At 46.3% G+C, this 18,679-nt stretch overlaps 11 protein-coding genes across 11 annotated transcripts; 4 read left to right on the top strand and 7 right to left on the bottom strand.

Annotated features, from left to right (window-relative positions):
* Positions 1-1,170: 1,170 nt before the first annotated feature.
* On the bottom strand, positions 1,171-1,587 carry TM35_000132060 (uncharacterized protein; the record flags this gene model as incomplete). Its single annotated transcript, XM_029025422.1, has 1 exon — positions 1,171-1,587. The coding sequence occupies one exon, from the start codon at positions 1,585-1,587 to the stop codon at positions 1,171-1,173; it is 417 nt and encodes a 138-aa protein (XP_028883268.1).
* Positions 1,588-2,992: 1,405 nt separating this feature from the next.
* TM35_000132050 (uncharacterized protein) lies at positions 2,993-3,436 on the bottom strand (the record flags this gene model as incomplete). Its single annotated transcript, XM_029025421.1, has 1 exon — positions 2,993-3,436. One exon carries the CDS (start codon positions 3,434-3,436, stop codon positions 2,993-2,995), a length of 444 nt encoding a protein of 147 aa, XP_028883267.1.
* A 1,887-nt stretch (positions 3,437-5,323) lies between these two features.
* TM35_000132040 (uncharacterized protein) lies at positions 5,324-5,743 on the bottom strand (the record flags this gene model as incomplete). Its single annotated transcript, XM_029025420.1, has 1 exon — positions 5,324-5,743. The coding sequence occupies one exon, from the start codon at positions 5,741-5,743 to the stop codon at positions 5,324-5,326; it is 420 nt and encodes a 139-aa protein (XP_028883266.1).
* Positions 5,744-5,784: 41 nt separating this feature from the next.
* On the bottom strand, positions 5,785-6,183 carry TM35_000132030 (uncharacterized protein; the record flags this gene model as incomplete). Its single annotated transcript, XM_029025419.1, has 1 exon — positions 5,785-6,183. One exon carries the CDS (start codon positions 6,181-6,183, stop codon positions 5,785-5,787), a length of 399 nt encoding a protein of 132 aa, XP_028883265.1.
* Positions 6,184-6,537: 354 nt separating this feature from the next.
* TM35_000132020 (uncharacterized protein) lies at positions 6,538-8,718 on the bottom strand (the record flags this gene model as incomplete). The annotated part of the gene is made up of 1 exon (XM_029025418.1): positions 6,538-8,718. The coding sequence occupies one exon, from the start codon at positions 8,716-8,718 to the stop codon at positions 6,538-6,540; it is 2,181 nt and encodes a 726-aa protein (XP_028883264.1).
* A 127-nt stretch (positions 8,719-8,845) lies between these two features.
* On the bottom strand, positions 8,846-9,634 carry TM35_000132010 (uncharacterized protein; the record flags this gene model as incomplete). Its single annotated transcript, XM_029025417.1, has 1 exon — positions 8,846-9,634. The coding sequence occupies one exon, from the start codon at positions 9,632-9,634 to the stop codon at positions 8,846-8,848; it is 789 nt and encodes a 262-aa protein (XP_028883263.1).
* Positions 9,635-10,398: 764 nt separating this feature from the next.
* TM35_000132000 (uncharacterized protein) lies at positions 10,399-10,776 on the bottom strand (the record flags this gene model as incomplete). Its single annotated transcript, XM_029025416.1, has 1 exon — positions 10,399-10,776. One exon carries the CDS (start codon positions 10,774-10,776, stop codon positions 10,399-10,401), a length of 378 nt encoding a protein of 125 aa, XP_028883262.1.
* Positions 10,777-11,797: 1,021 nt separating this feature from the next.
* TM35_000131990 (uncharacterized protein) lies at positions 11,798-12,109 on the top strand (the record flags this gene model as incomplete). The annotated part of the gene is made up of 1 exon (XM_029025415.1): positions 11,798-12,109. The coding sequence occupies one exon, from the start codon at positions 11,798-11,800 to the stop codon at positions 12,107-12,109; it is 312 nt and encodes a 103-aa protein (XP_028883261.1).
* Positions 12,110-12,402: 293 nt separating this feature from the next.
* On the top strand, positions 12,403-12,735 carry TM35_000131980 (uncharacterized protein; the record flags this gene model as incomplete). Its single annotated transcript, XM_029025414.1, has 1 exon — positions 12,403-12,735. The coding sequence occupies one exon, from the start codon at positions 12,403-12,405 to the stop codon at positions 12,733-12,735; it is 333 nt and encodes a 110-aa protein (XP_028883260.1).
* Positions 12,736-17,432: 4,697 nt separating this feature from the next.
* On the top strand, positions 17,433-17,873 carry TM35_000131970 (uncharacterized protein; the record flags this gene model as incomplete). The annotated part of the gene is made up of 1 exon (XM_029025413.1): positions 17,433-17,873. The coding sequence occupies one exon, from the start codon at positions 17,433-17,435 to the stop codon at positions 17,871-17,873; it is 441 nt and encodes a 146-aa protein (XP_028883259.1).
* A 461-nt stretch (positions 17,874-18,334) lies between these two features.
* Positions 18,335-18,679, top strand: TM35_000131960 (uncharacterized protein; the record flags this gene model as incomplete). Its single annotated transcript, XM_029025412.1, has 1 exon — positions 18,335-18,679. A coding segment is annotated over one exon (345 nt), but the record flags the coding sequence as incomplete, so codon positions are not given.

Raw genomic sequence — 18,679 nt, 5'->3', positions numbered from 1 at the left:
CACGAGGTAGTCAAAGATGAAAAGAAACAAAAAAAAAAAGAAAAAAAAAACAGAAACTCAGAAATCAAACTTTTTTTTTCTTTTCTTGAGGAAAGAAAAAACACCCTCTTCCTCTGGATCGCCTAAAACAGAACGAAAAAACAAAGAGAAACCGATGGAAAACATGAGGACTGCAGGGATTGAACCTGCGACCCCTGGATTTGGAATCCAATGCTCTACCACTGAGCTAAGCCCCCCTTGCCGAAATCCATTATGAGCTATTGTAACAAGTATAAATAAATAAATATCAAAAAAAAAACCTTAAAAAAAAAAATAAACTTTGGCATACTAAAATTGTTTTTTTTTTTTTTTTTCGTTGTTGTTGTTGTTGTTGTTGTTGTTTGTGTGTGTGTTTGGAATCCTTTCTCCCTAAATTCCTTTGCTCTTTGGTTTTTGTTTTTTAAAATAAATTCTGTAGTTTTTTTTCACACAACCGTTTTTGGTTAATGTTAGAGGGAAATCGTCTATTACACTTGTTGGGGGGAGGGGGGGGGGTAAAAGATTCGTGGTGGATAACCGTGCGATTCTTTTTTTTTTTTTCCTTCAGGTTGTGGGGGATCGAGAATGAATAGAAAACTGGAAAAAAACGTGAGGACTGCAGGGATTGAACCTGCGACCCCTGGATTTGGAATCCAATGCTCTACCACTGAGCTAAGCCCCCGTGGGTCGGAAAATGGGGTCAGCTTATATTGTGGTAATTTTTTTAAAAAATATTTATAAAGAAAACTCCAGAGAATCGTTGATGATGTGATGGTGGGGGAAAAAACTCCTCCCGTTGGATTCGAACCAACGACCTGTAGGTTAACAGCCTAACGCGCTGCCGACTGCGCCAGGGAGGACACGTCAATAGTGTGATTGATTGATGTGATGAGAGATTACTATAAAAATTAAATAGTAAAAATAACCCCCTCAAAAAAAAAAAAAAAAAAAAAAAAAACCAAGACGAATTCCCCGAACCTCCCCCATCGGGAAATTCTTTTTCTCACGACAGTTCCCTTTTTTCACGGTTAATCAAAATACCATCCGCACCACCATCCTGCGATCCTCAAAGAATGAGCTGGCAATCAACAGAATGGAAGTTAATAACTTTCTTCTGGTTGGTGAAAAGCGTTCTCTTCCTCATAAACTGTTTTACCCTCTATTTTCCAAGTTTAAGCGGAAGTAAGGGATTCTACTCTCCTTGAGTTCAAAATAAACACTCATTAGGGTTTGACAATTTGTTAACACATTATCTTTAAGATAAGCGCAACAACAATAGAAGGGATCCCACACACGCGCGAAACCGAACTGGTGTATTATTCTGGGGCCCGTGCTCACTTGTCTGCCTCCCCACCCCCCTCTCGGAAAACAGAGGCCATTAAGAAAAGAGGATCTTACCCCACTTTTACTCTTCATCCAATCTTTTGCATCAAAGGGAAGAACATAGACCCATGATAAAAAAGGCATCTTGACAAGCTTGCGGTTCTTGAAAGCGACTTCTTCCCCCACCCCTCTGGCAACACACCGCTTGACATTGCCAGCAAATATCCAACTGCGAAATGTATTCATCCCCATCCTTTTCTCCCAAACCCCTTTCTTTCCGCACCTCTTTTGGTAATTATCGGGGGTATTGGCCATCCAAAAGTGGATACCTAATTCACGAAAATGCTGCTACATGAGCCCTTTGTACTTCAGGAGGCCACGCTTGAACGATTGCAGTGGGGTGTGAAATTTCCAACGCACACTTTTGCCAAAAGAGGGGGTGGGGAAGGGAGGAGTGAGGGTCTTATAGCCCCATTCCCTTGGTAATGATGAGGCCCCTTATCGTGGTACAAAGGTGGTGTACTTGAATTTATTCAAAGAAACTAAATGCACTCACTAAATGTTTGAAGTGGGTGGTCTCCTTAAAAATCAAATTCCTTTTGTTTTTTATTTTTAACACATGCGTTCTTAGGAATGCTATTCCCCTTGGTGGCGTTTGGCTATTGAAAGGTGGAGCCAATGCCCATTATCCCTTATTATTTTGAGGGAAGCCATGGGTCAGCAAATTCTCTTCTTGAGAGTTTACGGGTTCATAAGCTACAAACGTCATATAGCACCGGGGCCAACAGAGTCGTACTGAGAGAAAACTTTATCCAAGAAGGCCCTCGGGTGCTTATCAGTGTACCATCCGCAGCAGTTTCTTTTACATATTTCACCTTAGCGTGAATGCTGCTAAAAAAGGAGAGGCAAGGACCCTAGAGATAGTAAGAATTATGTCCTCCAGTGGTGGAAATTGGATTAGCTGCTGAGGGGACTCAGAGAGGCGAAAAAAATCCATGCTCCGCCACCTACGAGATCCATTGTAATTTCATTGCCAATGCGTAATTCCGCTGCGCAACGGTAATAAAATACAATAAAAAACAAAACAAAATTAAAATTAAAAAAAAAAATAGAAAAAAAAATATTATAAACATATATCGTTATATATATTGCTGTTTATGGCTCGCTCCATTGTGGCGCAACCATTAAAGAGACGAGGAAGAACATCATAATAAAAAATATATATAATAAAGATTTTTTAAGTTCAGATTATTCACGTATTACTTAACCTATTAATCCGTCAGGGGCACGGGGCGTGTAGCTCAGTGGTAGAGCGTCCGTTTCGCATACGGAAGGCCTAGGGTTCGATCCCCTACTCGTCCACTTTTTTCCAAAAACCAATTTTTTTTTATTATGGGAATCAATGCATTCCTATTTATTTTGTTTCTTCTTTCGTCGGTAACAGGCGTCTTGAGCTTACTCTTCTATCAGGGTTTCCATATTCGAGCTCGTCGCTGATTTTAGAGAAGTGGGGAGGCCTTACAGAGGGGGAGGTAGGCTGTGTAGGGTTTCTCTTGGTTTTGAAGACTGTGGCATAGCGTAGTTCCCCTCCACCGCAATAAGGAATATTGCTAACCGCTTAGAAAAACATAGTTTCATCAGGGGTACATCATCAACGATCGCAAATTGGACTCGCAGTTAAAGAAGAGTGGGGCAACTCAAGAGGTGCAGAGCTGTTTCTTCGCATTCGTCGCGTTGGCTGGTGTGCGCGAGTAGGTTGATACCCGTGTCGTGACATTCGGTGTAGAGTTAGGCCTGGCTTACCCATACATTGGTGACCGCACGTGGGACAGACTAATGCCGGAAGGTCTCTTGTTTTCCTTGGTTTGTATCTTGCATTGGTGGAATTCGCTCTTGTTGACATTCCCTGTCTATAATGGAATTTTTTGCAGTGGAAGAAGAGGGAGGCTAGGTGGGCGTAGAACTTCTGGTATACTCTGCATTGAACTTTCTCTCTGTCCTCACGCTCTGGTGGTGGCGACGAGATTCGCCGGTATTGGGGTGGTCTGCCCTTATTTCTTCTGGCGCTGTATGGAAGGGATCCTCCATAGTTCATGTATTAGTGTCATTTTAATAGTTTGATGGCGTTTCCAAATTTTGAGGAGGCGTTATGGTTTCAATGCCTCGCCAGAGTACTGCATTAATAGGCGAAGTGGATTTGCCATTACTTCCCCAGCCCAAAGAAAAAAAAAATATCGAAATCCAGTTAAAGTTTGGCACCGCGGCGCGCGTTTCAAGGCGAGAGGCGCTGCAGCTTCTTTCTTGCCCACAACCCTTCCTTTCACCCACTACCGGCGCGAACGCGGAGGGTCACAGACGAAACCCTTTCACGCCGGCAGTCCAGGAAAGAAACCCCACAAGATCCGCGAGGGAGCGGCGCTGTAAGGATACGATTTGCCGCCTTACCGGCGCGGGCAGCGAAATGCCGCTGTGGAAGAGAATTTGTGAAAAAAAAAAAGTAAAAAAAAAGCAAATGTTAAAAATACCATTCCGGCCGTTTGTAACGACGCCTCCTTCGGATAATTTCTTCGCCACTTTGGGTTTCCCCCATTAAAGCAAGCCACTCAACCAAGACAGCGCGACAAAGAAAGAAAATAAGACCACACACCGACGCCAGGAACCACAGAACCATTCTATCGGGATGCGCGCTTGGTTTTTCTTTCTTTTCTATCCTTCAAACGCCCGGGGCGGTTGGTGGGTGCCGCTCGCTCCCGGACAAAATTTGCCAGCCAGCCTTCTGACGTGCCATAAGGGTCTTGGAAAGCTTTTGGGTTTACGTTGTAGGCGCCAAATGGGTATCGTCGATTAACGGATCGTGCCTTATGGCGTGGTGGTTGCGGTCTGGGTTTGGCCTCGCCGCCCCGCTGATTGCATCACATTCTTTAGAGGAATCCAAGTCTAGGTGCAAGAACCTTCGGTTCTGCAATCACACCCGGCCCCGGCAACATCAAATGTTGGCAACTTTGGAAGCCATTGTCAGCACAATTCTTCACAATGGCACCATAAAAGAATCCATTTGAGACACAGCGGCCCCACCCCAACCCATGTTCCCCAGCGATTCTGCCTATTAACCGCGGCCCGTTCCAGCAAAACGGCTTGCCCGGATGTTGTCTGCGCCGGTTTTCTCTTTATTAGCGACTCTTCTTCCGTGAGAACAGGTGCCCCGACATAACGATAAGAACGAACAACCCAACAGTGAGAGAACCCCAGAAAAATACAACCAAATGCTTGGTTGCATGTAGTGGTTGGGGTTGCCATGCTTTATTTTTTAAGCAGAATACCCTAGTCTTACTTCCCTTTCAAGAAAGAAAGAAATAACGAAAGAAAAAATATTTATTTTCCGTATCTGTCCTTACATGTTCTATGGTTTTAGAAAAATACCTCAAGCAAAAACTTTTCCAGATGATGTTTTCTAATACATAACAAAACTAACGAAATAGAAGTGCTTGCAAACCCTTTTAACCCGCCCCCCGCTCTACTCATCGCATGTTCCACCCCTTCGCTACATCTAATTGTTTGATGTGTTCTCCTCTAGATATTTTCTGTGCTGGATTATGCTCTGAAAATACGTAACTCCAAGTGGCACTTATGCCGTGTGATCGAAGAAATTTTTCTATGGCGCCTACTTCCGCAACTAATACCTCTGAATGTGTGTTCTTTTTTTGCATAATATTCATAACCGTTGTGTTGTCAACGCGTATATCCAAGGGACTTGCCAAATGCATGTTAAACGCTCGTAAAGCCAGATGAACGGCCCGTGCCTCTGCCTGGAAATCATCCCAGGTGAGCGCCTCCAAGCGCCCCCTGCGGCCCAAACCTCCCCTGAACTCTTAAATAACAACGCCCCCCATCTGTACATAGATGCGTCTGTCACCAGAGTTGCTGTGGAGGGCAAGACGTGTGGTGGATGAACCGGTTCATTTTTTAACAATTTTTAAACCAGTTATCCCCAATGACCTTCGCGCTGGGTGGTAAATTTACCCGGTTTTGGGGTCGTAATAAATCTCGATTTAAACTTGATAAGCGTCGACGTACTATCTTTAAGAAGAAGTAATAGGGGAAAAGAGATTCGCTCCTTACGCCCCCCGCACACATCATGCGTGAAACCGTACTTTCCAATTCTTCCACCGTCATCTTTTCCAGCGACGGTGTCCCTCTCAACCTTCTTAACGTATTTTGGCTTAAAGAAACCGTGTTTTCCTTGTGGTTGAAGTGCACCCCGGTGAAATCGTATTCCTTTGTTTGAAACTTCTGCTCTCCTATGGTGACCCCGCATTTTTTGCATATTATGCAAGACTTTCTCTCCCCACGCTTTCACCTTACCATGTGGGCCTGCTGATTCTGATGTTATCAGCCCAAACATGTATTTTAAACTCTTTGAGTATAATTTTTTTTTATTCATCTTTAGTCACGATAGCAATCTGTAGAAAATAAAGTTATGGCATTAGTTAAGAACCCAAAAAGTAACTTAGTGTTAAATGGAGCTTTCAATTTTTCGGGAGTAGTTCTAAAAGTAGCAACACTTAAGTCACGAAGTCGAGGACGTTCCCATAGCATGTGTGGGAGTGTCTCCTTAGGTCCAGGACAGACGTCTTCATGTACGTGTTGCTGATTCTGTTGTAATATATCAACCTGGGTAATGGGGTGGGAGTGTGTTATGCGTTGGTATTCAGCACATTTACGATAATGACCCGCACGTGATGCAGATGTCTTAAAGACTTTAGCACTGGAACAATATCCACATACTAACCCCTCCTCTATGATCGATATTCCTGGGTGTACGCTTTTTGCATGAAGTTTCATGGTTGTCACAGACGCATAAACCAATTTACAGATTGGGCAGGTGGATGTAGAACGATTAGGTCTCAATCTGATACTTCGAAGAGGCGTCGCTGGGGTAGGTTCTGGGGACGGGGTAGGTGCATGCCCTCCTTCCTTTAGAGGATGGCACCATCTGCAATAGGGGTTGCGCGTAATATTCAGAGCACGTGCGAGACGGCCAAATAAAGGGCACAGGTGGCAACGAGCTTGCGCGCACAGCCGCGATTCCTTTCCTAGAATATCGGGGTCTAGGTGGAAGGGTGTTCTTGCTGTACCTACGGGAGCCGATCGTGGGGTAGTTCCGCATTCCTCTTCGTATTTGACCTCCTGCCAGTGCTATCTCTTAACCGCAGTAAGAAAATCTACATGCCAAATTGGAATGTTTTCCTGAGGAAGGTCCCGTGCCCTGGTAGCTTCAACATCAGCTGCTTCATTACGTTGAATTCCACAGTAGGTTGGAGAAAATATTATATCTACAGTAATATTACGACATGCAAGGGATAACAACATAAGCCAAATATCTTCCGTAACCCGGTCATGGACTGCCAAAGGTCCGACTCGGAGGGCTTCAATGGCTGGGAGCGAATCCGTCGCAATAAGTATAGATGTAGGGTCTTGAATGTTTTGTAAGGCCGGAAGTAGAAGGTGGGATAAGCCTCCTTCCAGGGCCAAGCATTCAGCCCTATAGGAGCAGGCTAGAGGGCCCGCCGCCGCATGATATATTTGTACTGGTTTATCATGGGGCGCAGTACCATCATAAAGTAAAGCAGCAGCTCCTGATGCGCGTTCGGCGAGTGAGGAGGATCCATCCGTCCATAATTCAAAGCGATGAGAAGGGAGCTTTGTATACACAGTATCAAAAGCACGCTTCTTTACCTCTTCAGAGGCATCTTTATCGTATTGAGGTTGGTGAAATCGAATAAAATGACATAATTCTGTTTCCCATGGACGAATGCGACGGCATATAAGAGGTTCACGAGGGTGATCAGTAGGTATCCCAATAAGATCACACACTCGTTGCAGTTCTTTAAGGACCATCTCTTTTGGTAAGGGAATCGGCGTTGCTCTGCGGCGATAGGTCGTGGGCGGCGCAGGTTGTGCATAAATAGCTCTACGAATGCCATCGGTGTTGGGGGGTCGTGGAAATCTCTCGTGTTGGGCAAGCGCCCTAAGCATAGATAATTTGCTTAAGGGTAACAGGTTTGCTTCTAAATAAACGGAAGAATTTTCTGTTGCAGCACTTAATCCTAGGGATGCTTTGCAACTGTCCCGATATCTCACTTCTAAGTTTTGAAGGCACGCGGGCACAACGCATGGGAGGACAGCCTCGCTCCCATGTGGCGGCACGCTATACAAGTATCTAATGAGAAATGAACGCATGGTATGATGATTTGCATCTGCTTGTGCAACAAGGTTAAGCTGATAACGGTGTATCATCGTTTGTTTGGATGCTTTATTAATATGAGGGCCAAAGTTGAGTAGCCGCTTAATGTTCACAACAAGCAGTTTAATAGGACGAGACTCAATACGGAGTGTCCCGTGACCAAGCCGAAGATATACCTCTTCCGCATCGGATGCTGTATGGGAAGAGACGTAAAAGAGTACTGCATCACTCTTAAATACGTTCAACTTCAAGTTGTACTCGGCAGCCCATGCAGTAATCACATCAAGGGCTGGTTGCATCGCCGAAGCACAGTCGCGAATGTCTGCCCCTGAAGCAATAAGTGTCAGGTCATCCGCATACATAAATGCTGACACAGAGAAGATATTGTCCAGACGGCATAGCAGATCGTCCACGTAGTAGAGGAAGAGTTGGGGACCAAGTACACTGCCTTGAGGCACCCCAGCAGATGTGAGTTGCGCTCGAGATGTATTTTCATCCACTCGCACCATAATATAACGACCACGCAGATAGTTTTGTAACCATCTCTTCGTGCGGGGTCCTAGTTGCGGAAGCCTATCCAGAATAGTCAATAATTTGCAGTGGTCAAGTGAGTCGAAGGCAGTCAAAAAGTCAGTCAATACTGCAAGCGAACGGTGGCGTCGGGGATGCAAATTAGGCGCACCACCACCTGTTCGAGAATATTCCACCATGGAGAATTCGTTAAGGCCACGGGTAATCTGATCCAACATAAGAGTTACCACATCCGTAGTGCAGCGGAGGGCCATAAATCCAAATTGTCGAGGGTGATGAGGGAATAATGCTGTTAGGCGTCGGTGGACCATACGTTCGGCCACCTTAAGCAAGACTGATAGTAGCGTCACTGGACGATAACTATCAGGAGGGCTGGGGTCCTTACCCGGTTTAGGGGTAGGGGCCGTCACCCCTTTCTTCCATTGCGGAGGAAACTCTCCAGATGCAAAGGAAGTATTTATCATTACCCGAAGCGTGTTTCGAGCAACAGGACCAAGATGATGGAGAAAATCATTCATAATACCATCAGGCCCAGGTGCTGTTCCCAGAGGAGCATCATGGATGGCCAGATCCAATTCATAAGAAGTATACGGACAATCCATGTCACAAAGAGCACCACGACAGTCTTCTCGTGTAGGTGGGGTATTTGTGAGTAAAGCACGTGAAAACTGTACAAACTGGCGAACAAGTAGGTTGGCTTTTTGGCGAGGGAGCGTACAGGTACGATCATTAAGTGATCGGAGAACCACTGTAGAAAGTGGGTGAGGAGGCGATGCCGCCAATCCTCTTAAATAACGCCAACTGGGAGGTGCACGGGGCCCCGAGTTTTTGAGCGCGGGATTCCATAAGTAATTGGATCCCTCGACGAAAAGCTGAGGTTTGTCGATCCTTGGCCCAGATGAATGCGTCCAAAAGCATGTCATCATATGGGGTGGCAAGGTGAGCCTGAAACGCGCACTTAGCCTGTTGAGATGCCAAATCCATATCTTCCGTCCAAATCGTACGAGGGTTGTCACGGCTGCCCTTAGGAATAGTTTGTTTTGCCGCACACAGAATGCCACGATAGACCGAATGCCATGTAGTAGCATTTGCTAACGCCGAGTCGCACTTCGAAGTGAAGTTGGGCCGATCAGCCTTTCGGAGAGCAAACGTTGCAGATTTGCGGCGCGGAAGTGTATTAGCTACGCTAGGTTCGCCTTCACCTATCGCAAGGGGGTAACTGATCAGACAGTGATCAGAATCCATATACGGTGTAAGTAACCAAATGTCAACAGTCACCGAACGTGAGAATGTCACATCAGGGGACGAGCTATCAGTTCCATTGGTTCGTGTTGCCAGCAAAGGGTTCTTTACCACTTCAAATCCAAGATCCACCAAAGTTGTTGCAAAGTCTTCTCCTTCTTTGGAAGCAGGCAAACGACTGTCCCAGATATCATGGTGTAAGTTAGCATCGCCAGCCACAAGCGCATGTGGATCAAGACGACGAACAATACTTATCAAATGAGATATACGTGCCATTGCGGGGGTGGGTTATAAAAAGTCACCACAGACAATGGGGGACTTGCTGGAGCAAATACGCGGATGGCGATGGTCTCCAAGGAGTCGGTGCCAGGTAGTGAAATCTGTTCACATTGGAGACCATGCCGCACTAGAATAGCGAAGCCACCGCCTCTACCCTTACGGGGGTGATGGAAATCACAATACCCAAGAATTTTCGTTGCCGTCGTACTCTGGTTCTTCGCCTCCTGGAGAAGGACAACGTCCGGTAGAAATGCTGAAAGACGGTAGGTAAGAGCCGCCTTTTTTAATGGTGAAAGACCTGCGATGTTCAGTTGGCAACAAATAAGGCGTCCTTCAGCATCGGGGCCAGGGTTCTTCTGGACGTCGCCACAACGAGTAATATCAACAAATTTGCCATCGCGAGATGGTCGTGCAGTTTAATCGGAGAACCAAAGGATCTCCTCACCCCCCACCCCCACAAAACGGACACGATCTGGAACCTTAACGAGGGGTGAAGTTTTCTTGGTTTCTGCCGCGCTCATTTCAATGTCCTGCAATGAAGTTCCTCGTAGCACTAAAAGCCCCAGCACAACGTCAAGGTGCGACTTCATCACTGGGGCCCTTTGGGTGTCACGTACGGTGGCATTGCCGATTCCGGTTGGCCGCAGAATACTCTTGTAATAGTGTTTAAAATCTCGGGGCCGCATTTATAACCCATAGGAAGGCGAGTGAACTCTACTAGTTCTCCTAATTCCGTACGGCAACGGAAACTTGCGTGCATTTTAACTGGTAGGGCCACCCCCAAACAATGATGCCTTTAAATCAAATAATGTTGCAGTTTCGTCGTAAACGACATCCAGGTATCGGGAAATGTGTCCTAGAGGAACATCGGCCTCGTAATCATCCTTATCATTCTTTTCTCTTGGCAAAGCAATGAAACGCCTTCTCTGCCTTGACGGCTTGCCCTCAACTACCGTAAAAGGAACCACCCATCCTGTGGTTGGGTGTGATGAAGCTGTACAAATAATACCTGCTTCCTTCATACGCTGTGCGTCATAGTTATTAATTCGTAAACTCCATTCATGATCCTTCAACAGCGCCATGGGTTTTCCCATAATGCTCCATGCTGTATCGCAACGCCTCCTGGCTTTCTCGTTCATTCGCTTTCTTATCCATTTAGTGAGCAGTGTTTTTACATCTATTTCTTGCAACGGCAATCGTTCCTCATCTTCTTGGGTTGCCACCCGAGTTCGATTGGAGCGTTGAAGTATGCTGTGTCCTTTAAAAGGGTTGTTAATGCCTCGTTCAGGATGTTGTGGTAATGCTCGGCTGGCTGTTGCCCATTTTTCCAAATTGCTTACATCAATGATGTCAGGTGCGCTGGCTTGTTTATTGTTGCGATTCAATGGCCTAGATAACGCACCGTGCTGCGTGGGAGTTCCATGGGATCTGAATGTTTCCCTAACTGTGTTAACAATCGTGGGTTGGGATCGTGTTCGACCGCTTCTGCCGCGACGTGGGCCAATGCTCTTCTCTTTATGGGGTGGGCTGCCATACCGTAAGGTCGAAGCATATTTTCCATACCTCTTGTGTGGTTAGTGGCGTCAACTTTTTCGTCGTCTGCCAATCCTTTTATGGTTTCTCGGACGCGTCGTGCGTCTGCTCCCTGAATTACCACGTGTCTGGCCGCTCTGTAAGGGTCGCTCTTGAAGGTTGTTGGAAGCGCTCCCTAATCCACTATTATGGCATCTGGATCTTGATCGTGCGGTACGAAATTTTGTTTCTGGAGTTGTGTTATTTCTCCCCATCGACTCGCTGGAACCCATGCCAGTCTTAAAGCCACTTGATCTCTTTCCTTTGGGAGTGGCGATTATCATATCCAATTCCCATCTCAACATTGGACGAGCTTGTTTTAACGGGTCCTGCGCTGCCGTTTTTCGTAAGCCCATAAAAACAATTGAGTGGGTGTTCTCCCTGACGCCATCATGCCGATCAGTGTGTGCGTATATTGAATCGCGCTGCTCTTTGCCAATTGCAAACTTAAGATAAATAGCGGAATGTTTTCCTCTGTTGTGTCTAGGTTGTTCTGCACTGTAAGCTCCATGAATCTTCGGAGTATGGAACCTCGTTGTTCCCATATTGTACGGGTCCACATGCCCTTTGCTATGCGGATGGCCTCTGATGCCAGCGCCACGATGTACGGATCGTGAGAGCGCGCTGGAATTAACGTTGCCTGGTTTTTTGATGTCGTCCCATGGGGGAGTATTGACGATGGGAAGATTCCTTGCTGTTTATGTCATTGTGTCTTGTGTCCCGGTACATTTCCTGTTATTATGTGTTCCGTCACCGTTTGGACGTTTGATCGAAAGAGTGCCACAGTGTGGTGTGGAGGTTTCCCAACGTGAAGCTTTTCCTTTCGTACATATCCTACTTGCCCCAAAGGCCCAGTATTCATTGTTTCCACGGCCGTGTATTGTTTTTTTTGGGGCTTAAAAGCTTCTCTTTGTAATTGTGCACGGCACGTCGAGCTGTAATGCCCGATGCGACGACATCTGAAACATTTTGCCATGCTGGGTGGTGGTGCTGAATTTTTTCTTCCGAAACTTAAATGCAGCCTGTATGAATGGATCACCTTTTCGCAGAGGCTGGGCCATGGCCTCCCTGATGTTGTACATCTTCACTCCTGGGAAATCCTTCACCTTTTGTATTGCCTTGAGCTGTGTGTATAACTGTCTTCCCAGGTTTACCTGCCATGTGGGCAGCCCTTTATTGCGCAAAGTTATTCCATGCATTGTTATAAAGCAAACCGGGATTTGCTGGAGCAGGAAAAAATTCCCTGTATGCAGTCAACAATTGGTTGGGTGATATCTGCGGCAAATAATTCATTACACCTTCAAAAGTTCGGATGCGCTCTTCAGGTCTTACTTGCTCAATCCAGACTGGTTGGTTTAGTTCCTGTGTTCCCCGGGGAGCCTCCGCGGGGCACGCACCCCCGTATCGGATACAAACTGTTCCGTTTTCTATACCTTATATGTCACATTTGTGTCTTGTTTACGGGAAATCTGTACTGTGGTACTGTGAATTTCCTCAGTATCGTTCTGTTTTCCTTGGCGTTGTGATTGTTCGATCGCCGCCGCTAGTTGCGACTGCATTTCCATTATTTGTGTGTCTTTCTGTTGTAATTCCTCCATCAGTTGGCTAATATGCGCCTGCAATTCCTCTTGATACGCTTTGCCAGCTGCGGTTTCTTGGTACAACTGTGCCATTTGTTGTTGCAATTGCTGGAATTGCATGTTGGCGTCCTGCTGGACCCGAAAGGTTTGGTCCAGTAACTGCGCTCGCATGCCCTCATGCTGTTGGCATAATAGCGACTCTTTTTTCCTTCAGAAAATGCCCATTCGGTGCTGAAACGTGCTCGTGCTGCTTCAAAAGCCTGCGGAAAATAATGGTTTCGCGGCATGTTAAACCTGATAATGGAGAGCCGCAAGTTTTCCCAGTCCATATAGGTATCCTCTCCTGCGCATACCTTAAGCAAGTCGATTTCTAAAGTTAACATACCTTCGACGATATAACTTAAATGGGAAGCTTGCGATGGTTGCATTTCAAATGTAAACGCTGTTGGACCGTTGTGGCACACAAAATCTTTCAATCTTTGTGTACTCGTCATCCGCTCTCCTGATGAACAAGAGGGATGGGTCGTACTCAACATTTTCCTTCATTGCAAACTTACTCTTTTTCAGAAACTTTCAGTTAGGCAGACTGTAAAGATAAAAAAAGTAGAATTTGGTTTACCAAGACCCCATTCAAAATTCATGCCCCATAAAGTGAGGCTTTGTAATTCTTTTCGCACGCTTTCAAAAAAAAAAAAAAAACCGGCGGGGTGAAGGGCTCTGCCCGCGCGTTGGTCTTGTGTATTTTTTTTTTTCTTTTACGTTTGTGGTTGTGGTGTGTGGATTATGTTGTTCATCGCCGTTGTCATTGTACCGTTTCGCTGTTCGTGTGATCCGTTGTGCTCTGGATGCGCGCCTCTGCCTCCCATTGGGTTGTAGGTTCATGCCTCTTGATGGTGTTGTTCATTTTTTATGGGCATGGTGTGTGGGTAAAGGGGATATGTTGGATTGTACCATCCATAAGAACATCATGGGGGAGGAGGTCTTTGGGGAAAGGCTTCTGGAGGCGGTTATGATTTTATGTGGTGGAGATCCTGTGATAGATTACTGTGGTTGTAAGTTCGTCGTGGGCGTTATTCACTGGTATTATTTGTTTGTTTTCGTTTGCAGGAATGTTGCTGGCGGTGGGGTATGGAACTCATGTCTCTTACGAAGCTTATTGTTGTGCGGTGTCACCGGTTGAATGCCGCGATACGTGTGTTGTTGTTTATGGAGTGCGCTCATTTGTGTGTGTGTGTGTGTGCCAAGATAGTTGGTGGACGTCTCGTAGGCCTTTCTTTTTGCGTATTTATTGCTCTCTTTTATGTATGGTATTTGTTGGACCCTGTTTGGAGGTGGTGTTTGGTATCTTCGTCGGTGTCGTGTTCGTGGATCAACCGCGTATTTGGAGAGGGTGTTGTTTCTTCAAGTACTTTGTTTGAAAGGTGGGGGGAGAGGTGTTACTCGTTATCGGTGTCTGTAAATGTCTCTAGTCGAACTTTGTGGGTTTTTTTCAGTCGTTTGCCCCTGGATTGCCCTTGTGGTGGGGGTTCGTCGTCTCTGTCGGTGTTTGGTGTTCTATTTCTGTCGTGGTTTGATGTGGGAGTTGAGCAAGTTCAGTCACCAGAGAATTCTTTTGCGACCAGGCTTGTGGTCGGGGATATTGTTTCCTTGTGGCAGGGGACATTTGTGTTTGGTGTGTGAGTGGTTGGTGCGGTGTGTGTTTCCGTCCCGTTGGTTTCCGGGGATTTTGGTGAAGGGGTGTGGGTGATTTGTTTCAGCACAATATCTTCACTTATTTGTTGGCTTTCATGGCGTGTAGGTGAACTTCTCGCCAGGTCTTGTGCCCCGGGGTCGTGTGTTCATTCCGAATATTATTGACGGTGTACATCTGTGTTTTCCTCTCGCGAGTGTGTTTTCGCGTCCCATGCAATGGTGGTTGTCGATGGCATTCGGCATTGTGAAGGTGATGTGCGGTTTTCGGGTGGTGTCGCCCGACCCTGGCCTGCTGTTGCTCACCTAATGGTTCCTGTGATCTCGTGGTGTTTGGAGGTTCTTTTTCCGACTGGGTCACTCGTGTATTTTTGATATGCGCCACGGATCCAATATACACAAAGAGGAGCGGAAGACAGGTGTGTGTAATGAACGTGTGCGCACAATAGACACCCATCATTGTGATGTGCTCATGAGCTAATGGTGGGGTGGTGTCAACCGTCCGTGCAGTTCTTTCCAGTAAGGGGTGCCGATGTTGAGTGCGCCCGTGATGAAACTACAGGGAATTTGACGTGTGGATGTTGTGATGGTTGATGGGTCGCTGTGTTGTATTTAACGTTCATATGGGGGTGCTCCTTGAGTACTGTTTCGTGAAATGGGGTCCTGTGTTGGCTGGTGTCTCCTCAGTGGTCTTATAACAGTTTTTGGGGGATGCCGCCCATTCGAGCAATAAGGTTGCGCTATCGGCGAAAGATAGTCAGAGGCACGTTGTATATTATTCCCGAGTGGGATAACCGGGGTCTGTGGGTAAATTCCCATGGTGTTGTTCTTTTTTTTTATTGTTTTTGTGGTTATTTTTTTCGTAATTGGGGGTGTTGTTTTGACATCCGTACGGAACCCGGAGTGTTTTTCTTTTTTTGTTAAGTGGTAAGATTGATTGCCTGCGTGTTGCTTTGTTTTGTGTGAGGGGTTTGATTGCTGTTGTCTTGTGTACTCTCTTTATATTTCCCTCTGCGTTGCTGTTGTTTCTAAATATGTTGGATGTGCGTCTTTTTTTTCTCTTTTTCCTCTCTTTTTATCCTTGTTACCACAGATCCAAGCAACTCACAGTGATAATCATGACAACGATGTTCGTCCAACTGCGCCATGTGGTGTACCTGTTGGTACTTCTCCAGTGCTTTCTGTGCGTGGCGAATGCGAGTGGTGTTTGGCGGGGCTATCCAACCGCGGGGTCAGCCGAAATAGAAAGGGTGGATCAAGTAAGAAAGGTGGATCAGGTGTTAAGAGGGAGGGTGGCCAAGGCACATGAGCAGATTGCGCATATAGAGGGTTGTCTGTCTGCGTTAAAGGAAGAGATGAAACTGTGCGAGGAGGGTTCCAGGCGTGCTGCAGCCGTTGCGAAGAATATCAGGGCTATTGTCAAGGAGTTCGAGGAGATGAAAAAGAAGAGAGAAGACTGGGAGGCATTTGAGTGGATAGGTGAAAATACGAACAGAATAGTGAAAAGCATAAATGAATTTGGCAGTGTAAGATTGTCACTTATAGACATGATTCTATTGGAAGATACTTGTAAGAAGCAATTTGGGGACGTGGAAGGTGATATGGAGAGACTCGACGACGCTCGGAAGCGTTTTTTGGAAGTACATGGGGACGATTTGCGCGAAAGGCCTGAAATAATGGAACTCGATGAGAACAGCAGAAAAGCAAGCCAAATGTTAACCGACCTCACAGAACGAATCGGGGCCGAGGATGGTGAACTTGGACCAATCCAGAAAGCCATGGAGGTTATGGCTGACACGAGTGGAGCAGTAGAGGCCCTCAAGCAGTCCCTGGGAGATGAGACGGAGCTCGTAGCCATTCTGGAAGCCATGAAGGACGCGGAGTTAAGGAAAAGGGCAGAGGAGAGGAAGGCCGCCATTATTAATAAACTGGATGGGGCGAAAGCAAAAGCAAAAAAGGATCTGTCTCAGGTACAGGGAGGGCTGGTTGAAGAAGAGGAAGGGGAGAAGAGGAAGAAGGGCGGTCATCAGAGGTGGTGGCTGAGGCGAAGGAGGATAGAATAAAGGCGGGAAGGGCGCAAACGGTTACGAAAGGGAATGACGGCAGGAGCAGTCTAGTCCTCCATTGATGCAGAGTCCCTTACTGCTGCTTCTGTTGTGTGTGTCGGGTTTGGATTCTGGTCTGTTAATCGGTGTTCCCATGACACATCTGCAGAGTCAACAATCTTTGTTTGAGTGGTTATGGGTGCGTTGTTGGGACACTGTTGCTTCAGGTTGGATGTCAGCTCTTCTACTTTTCTTTCAGTCTGATGAATCTCTGGTTTGCATTTTGTGCTGAATGAGGCTATTGGGCATCCTATGACACTTGTCAGACGACAAACCGTTATTTTGTGAGGGGAGTGCCCTCTTTCTTTGTTCGCACTATTATCTGGGCTCTGCTTCGCCGTCATTTACTGTGCCCGCCTGGTCATGTGTGTGTGTTCCGTGATATTACTAACTATTGCTTTCACCCATGGGAATGAGATGCAATCCCAATAATGCTTTAAATGCCGTGACTGAAATGTGAAGAATGGCAGGGGGTTTGAAACACACAAACACGCACACCACCAACCCCCCTTCTCTTTGTGTGTGTGTGTGGACTGTCATCATGCGTGCATCATTTCCGCCGGTTGCCCTGTACGAAAGACACACACACACACCTACTGCTGGGGATTGTGTTTCTTGCACCCTGAGCATATTCACATGGTGACCACGAATTCCTTTTTGCTTGGTTTTGTTATATTGATTTTCCCTTGTGTGTGTTTCATTATAATTTCATTGCATATTATGTGCAGCTGTGTGTTTCTCTTTTGCGTTTCCGATGCACATTGTGTGTGTCTTGTGTGTTCGTTTTCATGGAATGGTTTCTTTTTTCCATTGTATACAAACTGCTGCACGGACATCAAGAAGAAAGACATGGGCACGGCACGTTCAATACACAATGATTTCCCGCTGTTAACCTTGGAGTGGATTGGACTGTGTTCAGGCATCGCAGCCACATTAAGTGATGAATCAATTTCTTTTTTTTCTCTACATCTTTGCTCTATTATTGTGTCTGCCTCATGCAGTCACTCTTTCATGCATTTTTATTTTGGTATAAGGTTTGGTGGGCTGTGGGTGTTTGAGTGTGCCCCTCTGTTGTGTGTTCCTTTGTGTGTTTGGGTTGCCACTCACACGGCCCCACGTAATGAAAGCACGTTTCTCTGTTCTCATCTTCTCTCTCGGTGTTGCCACTCACAGCATTGCCACGAACGTATTTCTGCTCTTGTGGTGTGTGTTGTTTGTTGTGTTTTTTGCTTGAGTGATTGCAGCCTGCGGGGAGATGGACTGAGACTATTCCGCTTCGGCTTCACGTAATGGGTCTGTGTTTTTTTTTTTTTTCCTTTTTTGGGGTTGAGTTGATGTGCTGGTGTGGGTGAATGTTTTTCTCTGATGAGAGTGGCAGCTGTGATTATTGTATTGTGAGTGCCTTGTGTGCTGTTGGTATCCTGTTGTTGTTGTTCTTTTCTTGTGTTTCTCTTTTTCTCTCTGTAGGTGTGTGATTTGGTGTACATTTTAGGGAATGCCGCAGTGCCTCTCTGATATGAGCATGTAGGAGTGTGCGTGTGCGGTTGTCCGTGCCATTGCGTGTGTGTGTGAGAATGGGAGGGGGGTTATGTGTTGCTGGACCCCTCCACTGCGGTGTTGGCCTCTCGTCTGGCTCTGTAGTGTGTGATTGGTTTACTGTTGCTCCCCCATTGGGTTGTGTTGGATTGCTGTTGTGATGTGTGCTCTCTCTCTCTTTCCCTCTGCGTTGCTGTTGTTTCTAAATATGTTGGATGTGCGTCTTTTTTCTCTTTTTCCTCACTTTTTATCCTTGTTACCACAGATCCAAGCAACTCACAGTGATAATCATGACAGCGACGTTCGTCCAACTGCGCCATGTGGTGTACCTGTTGGTACTTCTCCAGTGCTTTCTGTGCGTGGCGAATGCAAGTGGTGTTTGGCGGGGCTATCCAACCACGGGGTCAGCCGAAATGGGAAAGGTGGATCAGGTGTTAAGAGGAAGGGTGGCCAGGGCACATGAGCAGATTGCGGTTATGAATGGTTGTCTGTCTGCGTTAAAGGAAGAGATGAAACTGTGCGAGGAGGGTTCCAGGCGTGCTGCAGCCGTTGCGAAGAAT

This window comes from Trypanosoma theileri, assembly GCF_002087225.1.
Source record: "Trypanosoma theileri isolate Edinburgh chromosome Unknown TM35_Tth_13_V1, whole genome shotgun sequence".
Taxonomy (NCBI): Eukaryota; Euglenozoa; class Kinetoplastea; order Trypanosomatida; family Trypanosomatidae; genus Trypanosoma; species Trypanosoma theileri.
This window is presented reverse-complemented; position numbering and strand designations above follow the sequence as displayed.